Consider the following 15,420-nt stretch of genomic DNA (forward strand, 5'->3'; position numbering starts at 1 on the left):
CATGAAGAAACTCGACACAGAGAAACTTAAAAACCTACTGCCAGCCAGCGTTTCGAAAGTGTTATTGCAGAGCAACACAAACAGCACGCAGAAGTATAAATGCGCGACAGGCGCCGTGGGTCACGCCGATCACTCCACGCAGAAGTATAAGTTAGCCTTAAAGCATTTAGTATTTTATTTTAAAATACATTTCAAAATTAGTACTAATTTTGAAGTGATTGCGTTTGGCAACAGAGTTGAGGTTCTCAAGGTGAATGCGTACCTTGGCTCTAAGGGTCAAACAACAAAAAATAAGGTCAAGAATCTTGGTGTGACTCTGGAGTCAGATCTGAGTTTCAATAGTCATGTCAAAGCAGTTAGTAAATCAGCATACTATCATCTCAAAAACATTGCAAGAATCAGATGCTTTGTTTCCAGTGAAGACTTAGAGAAACTTGTTCATGCTTTTATCAGCAGCAGGGTGGATTACTGTAACGGCCTCCTCACTGGCCTTCCCAAAAAGACAGTCAGATAGTTACAGCTCATCCAGAACGCTGCGGCCAGAATATTGACCAGAACCAGGAAATCAGAGCACATCACGCCTGTCCTCAGGTCTTTACACTGGCTCCCAGTTACATTCAGAATAGATTTTAAAGTATTATTACTGCTCTATAAATCACTAAATGGCCTAGGAACTCAATACATTACAGATATGCTCACTGAATAGATCAGATCACTCAGATCTTTAGGATCAAATAGATTAGAAATCCCAAGAGTTCAGTCAAAGCAGGGTGAATCAGCTTTCAGCTACTACGCCCCTCGCTGCTGGAATCAGCTTCCAGAAATGATCAGATGTGCTCCAACATTAGGCACATTCAAATCGAGACTGAACACACATCTGTTTAGCTGTGCCTTTACTGAATGAGCACTGTGCTACGTCCGACAGATCGAACTACTTTGTTTTTCTCTTCTTTTTCATTCTTTTATAACCCATTTTATCTGCTTTTATGCTTATTTATTTTATTTTATTTGTATTTTTTTTTAGCATTTTTAGTATTTGTTTTTATTTCTCTTATACTTGTTTCTTTTATTCCTGTTTATGTAAAGCACTTTGAATTGCCACTGTGTATGAAATGTGCTATATAAATAAACTTGCCTTGCCTTGCCTAAAGCATCAATAAGTACTATGGATGCATCGATGTATCGGTAATTGTATTCAATTATAGCTAACGGCAATAATATGAAAAAAACAGATACCGATTGTGTATTGAGTACAAGGAGGAAATGAGCTACACATCTTTTAATTAATCCAATGATTTTTCTCAGAGCACAATCATTAAATACCAAATAATGGGTTAGGATTTGCAAAAAAAATGAAATATAATACGTACGAAATAACATATGTATGTCAGAAAAGCAGCTATTGGACAAAACTATTGGTGACAAGTCAGTATTTTAGGGGGAAGAGGCTTGTTTTGGTTACGTTTAATAAATAAATATGTGTATTAAACATCAAATAAAAGTTACTGTTGTTAATATTGAATTACTGAATAGCAAACAATCAGCTTTGAGGATTTTGTAATTTGTAATGTTGGTCCACTACATGTTCGGTAAAATCTATTAAATTTATTAATTTAATAATTATTGTAATTAACTAGTATCATAATTAGAATTGTCTGAATTTTTTTGGTTGTTGTTGTTGTTAAGATTGGTATTGTTATTAGCCAAAATTAATGCATCGGTGCACACCAAATATGCACTTATCAATGCAATCCATGCACTAAATCTATTAAAAATGAACCACTGGATGCAGAGATGAGCTGTAAATACACATAATTCTGTCCTCTTCTAGCTGGCTACTATAGCAGACACCAGTAAACATGTGTTTCCAGTGTTGGGAGGATTCCAGGCTCTGAGAGGAATGATCGACTCGGTAAATATATAAATGTCTTTTCATCTAGTCTACATGCTGTATTATTATATAAAAATTAATATCCACTGCAATAGAGTGCATATGTTTAACTATATGTAAACCAGCTATATGGAGGATTAATTTAAGAGAAAAAAATGCATGCTCGATACTAAAAGCTGTAGTGTTTTTATTTTTCAATGGTAAAAAATAATTATGAAATGAAATGTCTGTGTTATGAAAATGACTAAATGGTACAGTAAAACTAAAACTTTGTCAGTTCACACATGGCTTCTTTATAAGTAAATATATTAAGTTATTATGATACTAAAATGTATGCCATTATTTATTCACCGTTTATTGTTCCAAACCAAGGGACATGACATTAATAATGCAGAAATTACACACTTTAGCTTTAATATTAATTAATTAAACTGATAATTAATGAAAAAAGCTTGAATATGCATTCGAAAAAAAAAGTTTAATTATATAATATATAATTGGGTGTCATGGTGGCGCAGTGGGTAGCACGATCACCTCACAGAAAGAAGGTCACTGGTTCGAGCCCTGGCTGGGTGAGTTGGCATTTCTGTGTGGAGTTTGCATGTTCTCCCCGTGTTGGCGTGGGTTTCCTCCTGATGCTCAGGTTTCCCCCATTGTCCAAACACATGCGCTATAGGGGAATTGAATAAGCTAAATTGACCAAAGTGTGTGTGTGAATGAGTGTGTATTGGTGTTTCTCAGTGTTGGGTTGCGGCCGGAAGGGCATCCACTGCATAAAAACATATACTGGATAAGTTGGCGGTTCATTCCACTGTGGCGACCCCTGATTAATAAAGGGAATAAGCTGAAAAGAAAATGAATGAATGAATGAATATATAACCTAATTAATATATAATAATAGGACATGCAATCAAAAATGCAGAAATTACACACTTTGGCTTTAATAATAATTCTTAATATTGATAATTATTAAAAAGGTTTGCAAAAAATGAAAAAAAGAATATATATATTTATATATATATATATATTTATTACTTTATAATGTAATTAATGTATATATTGATTTTTCTAATATTTCTTGAAATGTTTAACAGCAGATTAAGTCATTTTTTCTTCTATTATTATATTTTTTCTTATATATATATCATAATTTGGCTGGAATAAAAAAAACTGCCAATATTCAAAGTAAATATTATTAGAAATAAATAAATAATAATAAAAAAAAATAACCAGTAAATTATTATGTACTGTCATCATAGCAAAGACAAAAGAAATTAGTTATTAAAAATGTCTTAATAAAACTCTATATATTTAATACATGTGTTTTCTCTTTTCTCTCAATTAACATTTTCTCTTTTAGATCATTAAGAAATCCTGCATAGAGATTTTGGCAGCGGAGCCATCCAGCGTATGTGCGGGAGGTATGGAAAATAATAATAACATGCTTGCTTTTATTGATCATCAACTACACTATAGTTACTCCTCTTTCAATTATGCAGTAAATAAAAGCCCATGATGGATTTCTGTCCATAAGGACTCTCTTTAAACTATACATGTCTCACAGTGGATTATATATGCAACAAACATCGTTGTGGTACAGCTGAAGTCAAAATGATTTGCCCTCCGGTGAATTTTACCTTCTTTTTCAATTATTTCCCAAATGATGTTTAACAGATTCAGGAAATTTTCACAGTATTTCCTATAATATTTTTTCTTCTGGAGAAAGTCTTATTTGTTTTATTTCAGCTAGAATAAAAGCAGGTTTTAATTTTTTTAAACTCATTTTAAGGTCAGTATTATTAGCCTCGTTACGCAATATTTATGTTCGATTTTCCACAGAACAAACCACTGTTATACAATGACTTGCCTGTTTAACCTCATTTAAAGCCTTTAAACGTCACTTTAAGCTGAATACTAGTGTCTTGAAAAATATCTAGTCAAATATTATTTACTGTCATCATGACAAAGATAAAATAAATCAGTTATTAGAGATGAGTTATTAAAACTATTATGCTTAGAAATGTGTTGAAAAAATCTTCTTTCCGTATAAACCCTGAAACTAAGAAGCAAGGCAACATAAAATCCTCATGTAGGGAAAACCCAGCGTTGAACATGACCGTCTGTCAGACGCATTTAACCCAGGGAACAATTAAATCATTGTGGTTGTATATTACCCAGAATTGATGATTTCAGCAGGAAGACATTGAAAATAAAGAGAAGCTGACATTTTAGCAGGGAAATGATGCAATGATGTGTATTATGTGAACATTTATCAGTGTTTCTGTGTTTCAGAGTCGTTTCAGGTGGTGGTGAGAGGAAACGGCTTTCGACACGCCAGAAACATCGACCAGGTCTTGTGCAGCTTCAAAATCAACGACACAGTCACTCTGAGTGAGTCACAGTAGATGATGATGAAAAACAGATATGCACATACTAGTGCTGGGCAAATATTAATCATGCTTATTTACATCCAAAATAAAAGGTTTTTTTATTTAATATATGTGTGTGTACTGGCTTAGTGGTTAGCACTGTCGCCTTACAGCAAGAAGGTCACTGATTCGAGTCCCAGCTGGGTCAGTTGGCATTTCTGTGTGGAGTTTGCATGTTCTGCCAGTGTTAGTGTGGGTTTCCTCGGGTGCTCCGCGTGCGCTATAGGTGAATTGGCCATAGTGTATGCATGCGTGTATGAATGTGAAAGTGTATGGGTGTTTCCCGGTACTGGGTTGCAGCTGGAAGGGCATTCACTGTGTAATATATGTGCTGGAATAGTTGGCGGTTCATTCCACTGTGGCGACCCCAGATAAAAAAGGGACTAATTTGAAGGAAAATGAACCAATGTGTGTGTACTGTGTATATTTATGATGTATATATAAATACACACACGCATGCATATATCTGAGAAAATGTTTATTTAGATTTCAAATATATATGTATATGATACAAATTATAAATAAATGTAAATATCTATGCAACAAAGGTTTTGTATATATGTTTTATGTAGTGTGTGTGTAAATATAAATATATGTCAAACTTTTGGGTCTGATTTTTGCCCAGTGCCAATGTATGTAGGTATGTATGTATGTATGTATGTAGACAAGGCAATATTATTAGCCTGTAAAACATTTTTCAAATATTTCCCAAGTGCTGTTTACCAAAGAATAAATGTTTTCAACATATTTTTAAACAATAGCTTAATAACCATTTTAAAAAATAATTAATATATTTTGTCTTCACCATGATGACAGTAAATATTATTGGATGGTTGGATGATTTATTTTACTAGATTTAATATCCAGAGACTGAAGACTGGAGTGATAATGCTGAAAAATTCAGCTTTACATCACAGAAATAAATGACACTTTATGATATATTCACACACAACAAAACATCTAGTTTAAACTGTAATAAAATTTCACCCTTAACTGTATTTTTAATTAGATCAATATACATTTGAAGACAACATTATTTGCCTTCCTGTGAAATTTTAATTCTTTTTCAAATATTTCCTAGTGATGTTTAACGGGATTTTTCCCACAGTATTTCCTGTTATATTTTTTCTTCAGAGAGAATCTCTAAAATATATACATACAGTTGAAGTCAGAATTATTAATTTTTTTTTTTATGTTTAACAGAGCAAGGAAATTTTCACAGTCTGTCTGATAATATTTTTTCTTCTGGAGAAAGTCTTATTTGTTTTATTTCGGCTAGAATAAAAGCTGATTTTTTTTTTAAACCCATTTTAAGGTCAAAATTATTAGCCCCTTTAAGCAGTATTTTTTTGATAGTCTACAGAACAAACCATCATTATACAATAACTTGCCTAATTACCCTAACCTGCCTAGTTAACCTAATTAACCTAGTTAAGCCTTTAAATGTCACTTTAAGCTGTATAGAAGTGTCTTGGAAAAGTTATTAAAACTATTATGTTTAGTAATGTGTTGAAAAAAAATCTGCTGTTCGTTAAACAGAAATTGGGGGAAAAATAAACAGAGGGGCTAATAATTCAGGGGGGCTAGTAATTCTGACTTCAACTCTATATATATATATATATATATTTGTAAAAGATTCTCAGGTCAATATTATTAGCCCCCTTATGACTATTTTTCCAGATTTTTTCCAAAACAAATCACTGTTGTTCAATAACTTGCCTAATTATCCCAACGTGTCTAATTAACCTAGTTAAGCCTTTAAATCTCACTTTGAGCTGAATACTAGGATCTAGAAAAATATCTAGTCAAATATTATTTACTGTCATCATGGCAAAGATAAAAGAAATCAGTTATTAGAAATGAGCTACTAAAACTATTTTGATTTAAATTGGGCGACGCGTTGGCTCAGTGGTTAGCATTGTGGCCTCACAGCAAGAAGGTTGCTGGTTTGAGTCCCGGCTGGGCCAGTTGGCATTTCTGTGTGGAGTTTGCATGTTTTCCTCTACAGTTCAAACACATGCGCTATAAATGAATTGAATAAACTAAATTGGTCATAATGTATGTGTGTGAATGAGTGTGTATGGGTGTTTCCCAGTACTGGGTTGCAGCTGCAAGGGCATCCACTGCGTAAAACATATGCTGGATATGTTGGTGGTTCATTCCGCTGTGGTGACCCCTGATAAATAAAAAGACTAAGCTGAAGGAAAATGAATGAATGAGAACAAAACCTGTTTAACATCACTTGGGAAATATTTGTAAAAATAATTAATATTCCACAGGTGAGCTAATCATTTAATAATAAGCACAAGACTGTATGTTCTTCAAAAAGTCCAGTTATTCCAAACATGAGTGTATAATCTGCATTTCTGATGTGTTTCCGCACATGTATATTCTTGTGTGTTCAGATGAGAAGCCGGCGAGTGTTGAAGACACGTTCCTGCTGTGTCCTGCGCCTGTTATTGATGAAGTTGGAAAGTAAGCTTGCGTCTGTCATGCATTAGAGCCGTGTTTATGATCCCTGTCGAAGGTCACATTCCCCTTCCTGCACAACACACTCTTTTACTTCTGAGGTCATGCTGTTGAGCCACGCTTTTCCAGCAACTTCATAGTTTTCTGTCTCCTTACGGCTACACACAATCAATGTATGATGTCAGGCTCTCTGAGGAGTCTTTATAGCGGACAGTTCCTCTGAAATCATTGGCTTCTACACACATACACACACCCACACACACACACACACACACACACACACTTGTTTTTCTTTGTTCCTCATCCATTATTTCCTTATGGCCATTTATTGCTCCTAAAGACACTGGAGGTTACATATTTTCTTCTTGACTTCTTCTACTCTGTTGAGCACTAATACAAGTTTAAAACAAGATTGAAGTCAAAATTAATAGTAATTTTTATTATTTTCCAAATGATGTTTAACAGAGCAAGGAAACTTTCACAGTATTTCCTATAATATTTTTTCTTCTGGAGAAAGTCTTATTTCTTTTATTTCGGCTAGAATAAAAGCAGTTTTTCATTTTTAAAAAACAATTTTTAGGTCAATATTATTAGCGCCTTTAATACATATTTTTCTTGGTTGTCTACAAAACAAACCACTGTTATTGAATAGCTTGCCTACTAATATTAGCTTATTAAACTAGATAAGAGCACTTGACCAAATATATTATGTTATGTTATATTATATTATATTATATTATATTATATTATATTATATTATATTATATTATATTATATTATGTTATATTATATTATTTTATATTATGTTATATTATATTATATTATATTATATTATATTATATTATATTATATTATATTATATTATATTATATTACTTTATATTATAGTATATTACATAATATTATGTTATATTATGTTATATTATATTATATTATATTATATTATGTTATATTATATTACGTTATATTATATTATATTATATTATATTATATTATATTATATTATATTATATTATATTATATTATATTATATTATATTATATTATATTATATTACGTTATATTATATTATATTATATTATATTATATTATATTATATTATATTACGTTATATTATATTATATTATATTATATTATATTATATTATATTATACTTATAGTTATATTATATTATATATATTATATTATATTATATTATATTATATTATATTATATTATATTATATTATATTATATTATATTACGTTATATTATATTATATTACGTTATATTATATTATATTATATTATATTATATTATATTATATTACGTTATATTATATTATATTATATTATATTATATTACGTTATATTATATTATATTATATTATATTATATTATATTGTATTATATTATATTATATTACGTTATATTATATTATATTATATTATATTATATTATATTATATTATATTATGTTATATTATATTATATTATATTATATTATATTATATTATATTATATTACGTTATATTATATTATATTACGTTATATTATATTATATTATATTATATATTATATTATATTATATTATATTATATTATATTATATTATATTATATTACGTTATATTATATTATATTATATTATATTATATTATATTATATTATATTATATTATATTATATTATATTATATTACGTTATATTATATTATATTATATTACGTTATATTATATTACGTTATATTATATTATATTATATTATATTATATTAAGTTATATTATATTATATTATTATATCATATTATATAATATTAGTATATATTATATTATTATTATATAATATAATATTATAATATATTATATTATATTATATTATATATATTATATTATATTATATATATTTATTACGTTTATATTATATTATATTATATTACGTTATATTATATTACGTTATATTATATTACGTTATATTATATTATATTATATTATATTATATTATATTATATTATATCATATTATATTATATTGTATTATATTACGTTATATTATATTATATTATATTATATTATATTATATTATATTATATTATATTATATTATATTATATTAGATTATATTATATTATATTATATTACGTTATATTATATTATATTACGTTATATTATATTATATTATATTATATTATATTAGATTATATTACGTTATATTATATTATATTATATTATATTATATTATATTATATTATATTATATTATATTATATTACGTTATATTATATTCTATTCTATTATATTATATTATATTACGTTATATTATATTATATTATATTATATTATATTATATTATATTATATTATATTATATTACGTTATATTATATTCTATTCTATTATATTATATTATATTACGTTATATTATATTATATTATATTATATTATATTATATTACGTTATATTATATTCTATTCTATTATATTATATTATATTACGTTATATTATATTATATTATATTATATTATATTATATTATATTACGTTATATTATATTATATTATATTATATTATATTATATTATATTATATTATATTATATTACGTTATATTATATTATATTATATTATGTTATGTTATATTATATTATTTATATTATATTATACTATATTATATTACATTATATTACATTATATTATATTATATTACATTATATTATGTTATATTATGTTATGTTATGTACTATAATATTATGTTATATTATATTATATTATATTATATTATATTATATTATATTATATTATATTATATTATATTATAGCAATATAATATTATATTAGTAATAAAATTGACCTTAAAATAGTTTTTAAAATATATATTTTAGTCTAAATAAAACAAATAAGACTTTCTCCAGAAGAAAACAATATTATAGGAAATACTGTGAAAAATGTCTTGCTCTGTTAAACATCATTTGGGAAATATTAAAAAAAAAAACATCAGGGTTAATAATTCTGACTTCAAGTAAATAAAGCATGAAAAACAGCTCTCAGAAATGACTGTCTGGCAAAAATCAGTGTTCACCAGTTGACTCGAGCACAGAAATATGTGAAGGCAAGCCAAAGTAGCTGCTCTTCATCAGCACGAATGAACTTATCTGTCGAAAAAGATAAACCATCGGCGGGAATGCTGAACATTCAGAAGGCTGTTTTTGTCGGATGTTTGAGACGCTAGACAGCTGACTTCAACAAAAGTTAACCAGCTCCCTGCAAAGCTCTGTACGCCTGCCAATTATGGTCTGACAGGCATTTTGTGTGAGGGGAAAAAAAAAGGATGAAAAATGCTTTTGGGGTTGAGTTTGGCACATATGTCTTGCTGTATTCTGCTTCTGTGCAGCGTTAAAGGATTTTGGAAGTGACAGAAATGCGACTGAAGATGTATTTTGTGTGTTTATTTTTGCTCCTCAGGGTGGTTTACCTGCAGGTCAGCATGAACGAGGGTCTGTCTTTCATCACCAGCTCTGTTCACATCACAACCACTGAGTGTGTAAGTCACAATCACAAACACACTCCGTAAATTGTGGAGTAAATCATTCAATCAACTAATATTTTAATGTTTTAATTGAATCAACCTATTAGTTATCATAACTAAATGTTCCTATGTTATGTATGATTATAGTTATGTGGCATTATAAATCAATGGAAAGTCTATGTGCAGTTTATGGGTGGTCTTGTCCTTTGTAACCCTCGATTTTTGCCCTTGTGACGTTCAGACGTCCCGTATCGTGATTTTCTCTTCACAAACTCCTTCACCCTCCAAAAACACTCACAGATCGAGAGCCAAACCTCAGGGGCTTTTACAAAACCCCCCGAAAGATCCTGTCTGAGTGAGCCCACAACCACAGAATAACGTTTATGAAGCGTTTCTTCGGCCGCTCTTCAATTCCTTTCCCATCGCAAACTTTAACAGTGAGGTTACACTCAGAGCTTTCACTTCTGCTGGAAATCAGTCCTGTAGATCGAATCTGTATTTAGTTATATTTATTCATTTTGTTAGTTATGCATTTGATTGATTAAAATGGCCATTTTTTAAATAGTATTTAAGGCTTCATTAGGTTCTGTGTATTTTCAGGTATTTCTTGTTGTCGTTCATTTTACGATCTAAAAAACACTAAAATAAGTGAATAATAAATAATTTAATATTCATCATACACCAGTTTACTGTCAAAGATCAGGTAAATATGTAAACATGATTTTATTATGTTCATTAATTTCACAATTCTACTGTGAAAACACCTCTTTTTAAATGATATTTATATTTTATTTCATGTCATAATCCTTAATTCTTATCGAAAGCTTGCTTAATGTCATGTTCATGAAGTTTTTCACCATTTTACTGTGAACAATGTGGTCATTTTTATCATTTGCTGTCTAAATTAATGGATAAAATGAAATAATAAGTGATTTAATATGAATCCACTGCACAACAATTTACAGCCCAAAATTAGATTAGTATTTACACATTATTACACTGTTATATTCATTAATTTCAAACAGTTGTACTGACATTGACTATGATATTATTATTTATTTCATGTCATATTCCTTCATTTTTCACCAATTTACTGTCATTAATTTGGTGAATTTGAAATGTTTAACATTTTCATGTCATGTTCATAAATATTTCACAATTTTACTGTCAAAAATATAATTTATTTTAAATATATGTTATTGTCTTTAGTACTCTCATTAATTTTACTCCATTTTTGTTCTGACAACAATTATTTAAATATATAACCTTTTATTAACTTAGGCATACATTTAATAAACAAAAAATAATAACAAATCTATTAACGTTTTAATAGATGACTAAATTATTAACTGAAATCATTCAGATATGGAACTGTAATGCATTTAAACCAGTCAGGAACTACTTTAGCTCTGTGTTTATCTGAATATATGGCATCAGCCAATCAGAATCAAGAATTCAACATCCCCTAGTATTAACAATTTTATTGTACATCTACCAGCCAATCAGAATCAAGAATTTGAAATAACTGCACTCCTTAGAAGGCATTAGCCACTCAGATTAAAGCATGCAGCATCTCCTCTAGTATAAACAATTGTATTGTACACCTGCCATCGGCCAATCAGAATCAAGCATTCAGTGTCTCCTTGCATAAACAATTTTATTGTACGCCTACCAACCAATCAGAATCAGGAATTTCAAATAACTGCACACCTTAGAAGGTCATCAACCAATCAGAATCAAGAATTCAGCATCCCCTAGTATAAACAATTTTATTGTACACCTACCAGCCAATCAGAATCAAGAATTTCAAATATCTGCACACCTTAGAATGCCATCAGCCAATCAGAATCATGAATTCAGCATCCCCTAGTAAAAACAGTTGTATTGTACACCTACCAGCCAATCAGAATCAAGAATTTCAAATATCTGCACACCTTAGAATGCCATCAGCCAATCAGAATCATGAATTCAGCATTCCCTATAGTATAAACAATTGTACTGTACACCTACCAGCCAATCAGAATCAAGAATTTCAAATAACTGCACACCTTAGAATGACATCCGCCAATCAGAATCAAGCATTAAATAGCCCTGTAGTATAAACAGTTTTTTTTGTACACCTTCCAGCCAATCAGAATTAAGAATTCCAAATAACTGCACACCTTAGAAGGCCATCAGCCAATCAGAATCAACTATTCATCATCCCCTAGTATAAACAATTGTATTGTACACCTACCAGCCAATCAAAATCAAGAATTTCAAATAACTGCACACCTTAGAAGGCCATCAGCCATTCAGAATCAACTATTCATCATCCCCTAGTATGAACAATTGTATTGTACACCTACCAGCCAATCAGAATCAAGCATTCAGTATACCTGTAGTATACAAAAAATATTATTTTACACCTACCAGCCAATCAGAATCAAGAATTTAAATAACTGCCTGACCGAAAATGCCATCAGCCAATCAGAATCAAGCATCCAATAGCCCTATAGTATAAACAATTGTATTGTACACCTACCAGCCAATCAGAATCAAGAATTTCAAATAACTGCACACCTTAAAAGGTCATCAGCCAATCAGAATCAACTATTCATCATCCCCTAGTATAAACAAATGTATTGTACACCTACCAGCCAATCAGAATCAAGAATTTCAAAAAACTGCACACCTTAGAAGGTCATCAGCCAATCAGAATCAACTATTCATCATCCCCTAGTATGAACAAATGTATTGTACTCCTACCAGCCAATCAGAATCAAGAAACAGACCAATAATTTGCCACTTATCTTCTTTGTATTTAAAATCACCATCAGTAATTTCTCTGAGGTAAACGAAGACACTCTGGGAAATCAGATGACAGCATAGCGTTACATTAGTGTTGTTAACGTGTGTTAATGGTGTTCATCTGTGTGTGTTTTTGTCAGTTTGACGGGACGATTCTCCTGATCACACTGCTGGTGTTGTTCCTCTTGTTGGCTCTGCTCTTCATGTGGTGGTTTTGGCCGCTCTGCTGCACCGTAGTAAGTCTTCGCCTCATTTACCACCATAAACATCAAACCTCACATATAGACTAGCGCTGTTTTCATCTCAGAGCCAAAGCATATTTATGTTATATATATACTGAAGTTGACTGATTTAAAGGGACAGTTCACCCAAAGATGAAATTTTACAGTTCATTTACTCACTCACAGGTCATCCGAGATGTAGGAGCCTTTAATTCAACATTAAAGTCCATTACCGAAAGCTGCAACTGTTTTTTTTTTCATATTGTGATGCAGAGAAACAGAATGTAGTAAAGTAGGCATTTCATTTAGAAAGATGTGGAAAAGGGTTTGAGGAGAGTTATTACAACCTAACAGACTCCTCCTGCTCACCATTTCTGTTTGTTGTCAAAACTGACAGCTGGAGGGGGCGTGGTTAAGTATGTTAGCAGAATCAAGAATTTCAAATAACTGCACACCTTAGAAAGCCATCGGCCAATCAGAATCAAGCATCCAATAGCCCTATAGTATAAACAATTGTATTGTATCAGAATCAAGAATTTAAAATAACTGCCTGACCGAAAATGCCATCAGCCAATCAGAATCAAGCATCCAATAGCCCTATGGTATTTTGCATTGTATTGTACACCTACCAGCCAATCAGAATCAATAATTTCAAATAACTGCACACCTTAGAAGGTCATCAGCCAATCTATCATAACTATTATATTAATAACTATTCATTATCCCCTAGTATAAACAAATGTATTGTACACCTACCAGCCAATCAGAATCAAGAAACAGACCAATTATTTGCCACTTATCTTCTTTGTATTTAAAATCACCATCAGTAATTTCTCTGAGGTAAACGAAGACACTCTGGGAAATCCGATGCGCTATAAAACTGACAGCTGGAGGGGGCGTGGTTAAGTATGTTAGCCACGCCCAATGCCTCAAACAGTCCTAATTTGAGAATTTAACTAAAAACAAACAGAAAGTCCATTTTCAGATTTCACGTAAAGAAAAAAATAGCAAACAATGTTTGTTCTTAAAGACATGCACAGATGAATCGTTCACCACAAAACTAGCAATGTGAGCTAACAAAATCAATATGGCTAGTTTTGATTTTATGTGTACTTTAAACATAGGGTAGCTCCTCCCCTTTATAAAAAAAACAGCCAATAGCATTTGGTTTTTATCACAGCTCTCATCAAATGAAAAGCAAATGAGAAGCGTCTTGAAGGGGGCGGGGCATGTAAAACACTAGAGAACATTTGATTGGTCAGAAGATTTGATGAGAAACTGAAGTATGAGGTGGCGTCCAAAAAATTGTTAATCCATTTAGACAGAAGTGACAAACTTTGGATGTTTACATCAGGTTTCTATCTTCTACACGCAAATTTTTGGAGCACACTAGATTACAGATGTCTTTAAAATATTATACTAACATCTAAAAGACTTTATTTTAATTTTGTGGGACCTTTAAGGTGGAAAATAGATGAATTAATCTGAAATGAGCACAAGCTGTACTGTATTAACACTCCCAAACAATGGCAAAAAACCATAACTAGACTATAGAACTGAAAAAAATAAAATTTTGTTCTTTTTTTTGAGATTTATAAACAAAAAACTGGCTCAAGATACATGTGCACATGATAAAGGAGGTCCTGAAAATCTCCAAAATATCAATAACTCACTTTCTTGTTCAAAATGACTGCATTTTGCCACAGAAGAACAGAGATCATGATTTCACACGCTGCTCTGTATTGTTTTGTTTGTGCATATTGTCGCCTATCCAAGTTTTAGGAACAACAAATAATAACTTGACTTCTAGTTGATCATTTGCTATCAGAAGTGGCTCGTATGAAAGGCAAAGGCCTCTAGCTTACGCTTATTATACCAAAATAAAATATGATCATGCCTTGATTTTGAATGATTTCATTAGGACAGTAAGGTCTGACTTTGCTTAGACAAAAGTCTTGTCCTTAACAGAAATAATGTCCAGTATAGAATATGTGGTCATGCTGCAGTGGAAACAGAATGAATATTGTGTCTGACTCCATCATGAGCTTGGAGGACTGCATCCATACATCTCTGCAATGACTCAAATCACTGATTAATAAAGTCATCTGGAATGGCAACGAAAGCGTTCTTGC

At 30.2% G+C, this 15,420-nt stretch overlaps 1 protein-coding gene across 1 annotated transcript in view; it reads left to right on the top strand.

The window, feature by feature from the left end:
- Positions 1 to 15,420, top strand: part of antxr1c (ANTXR cell adhesion molecule 1c) — a 71,433-nt gene that overhangs the window by 35,234 nt on the left and 20,779 nt on the right. Inside the window, exons 8-13 of the mRNA XM_056468932.1 lie at positions 1,832 to 1,912; positions 3,252 to 3,312; positions 4,184 to 4,282; positions 6,726 to 6,795; positions 10,214 to 10,292; positions 13,208 to 13,303. Coding sequence (XP_056324907.1) covers positions 1,832 to 1,912; positions 3,252 to 3,312; positions 4,184 to 4,282; positions 6,726 to 6,795; positions 10,214 to 10,292; positions 13,208 to 13,303 — 486 coding nt within the window. The remainder of the gene's footprint in view (positions 1 to 1,831; positions 1,913 to 3,251; positions 3,313 to 4,183; positions 4,283 to 6,725; positions 6,796 to 10,213; positions 10,293 to 13,207; positions 13,304 to 15,420) is intronic.

Source organism: Danio aesculapii, chromosome 12 (assembly GCF_903798145.1).
Source record: "Danio aesculapii chromosome 12, fDanAes4.1, whole genome shotgun sequence".
Taxonomy (NCBI): Eukaryota; Metazoa; Chordata; class Actinopteri; order Cypriniformes; family Danionidae; genus Danio; species Danio aesculapii.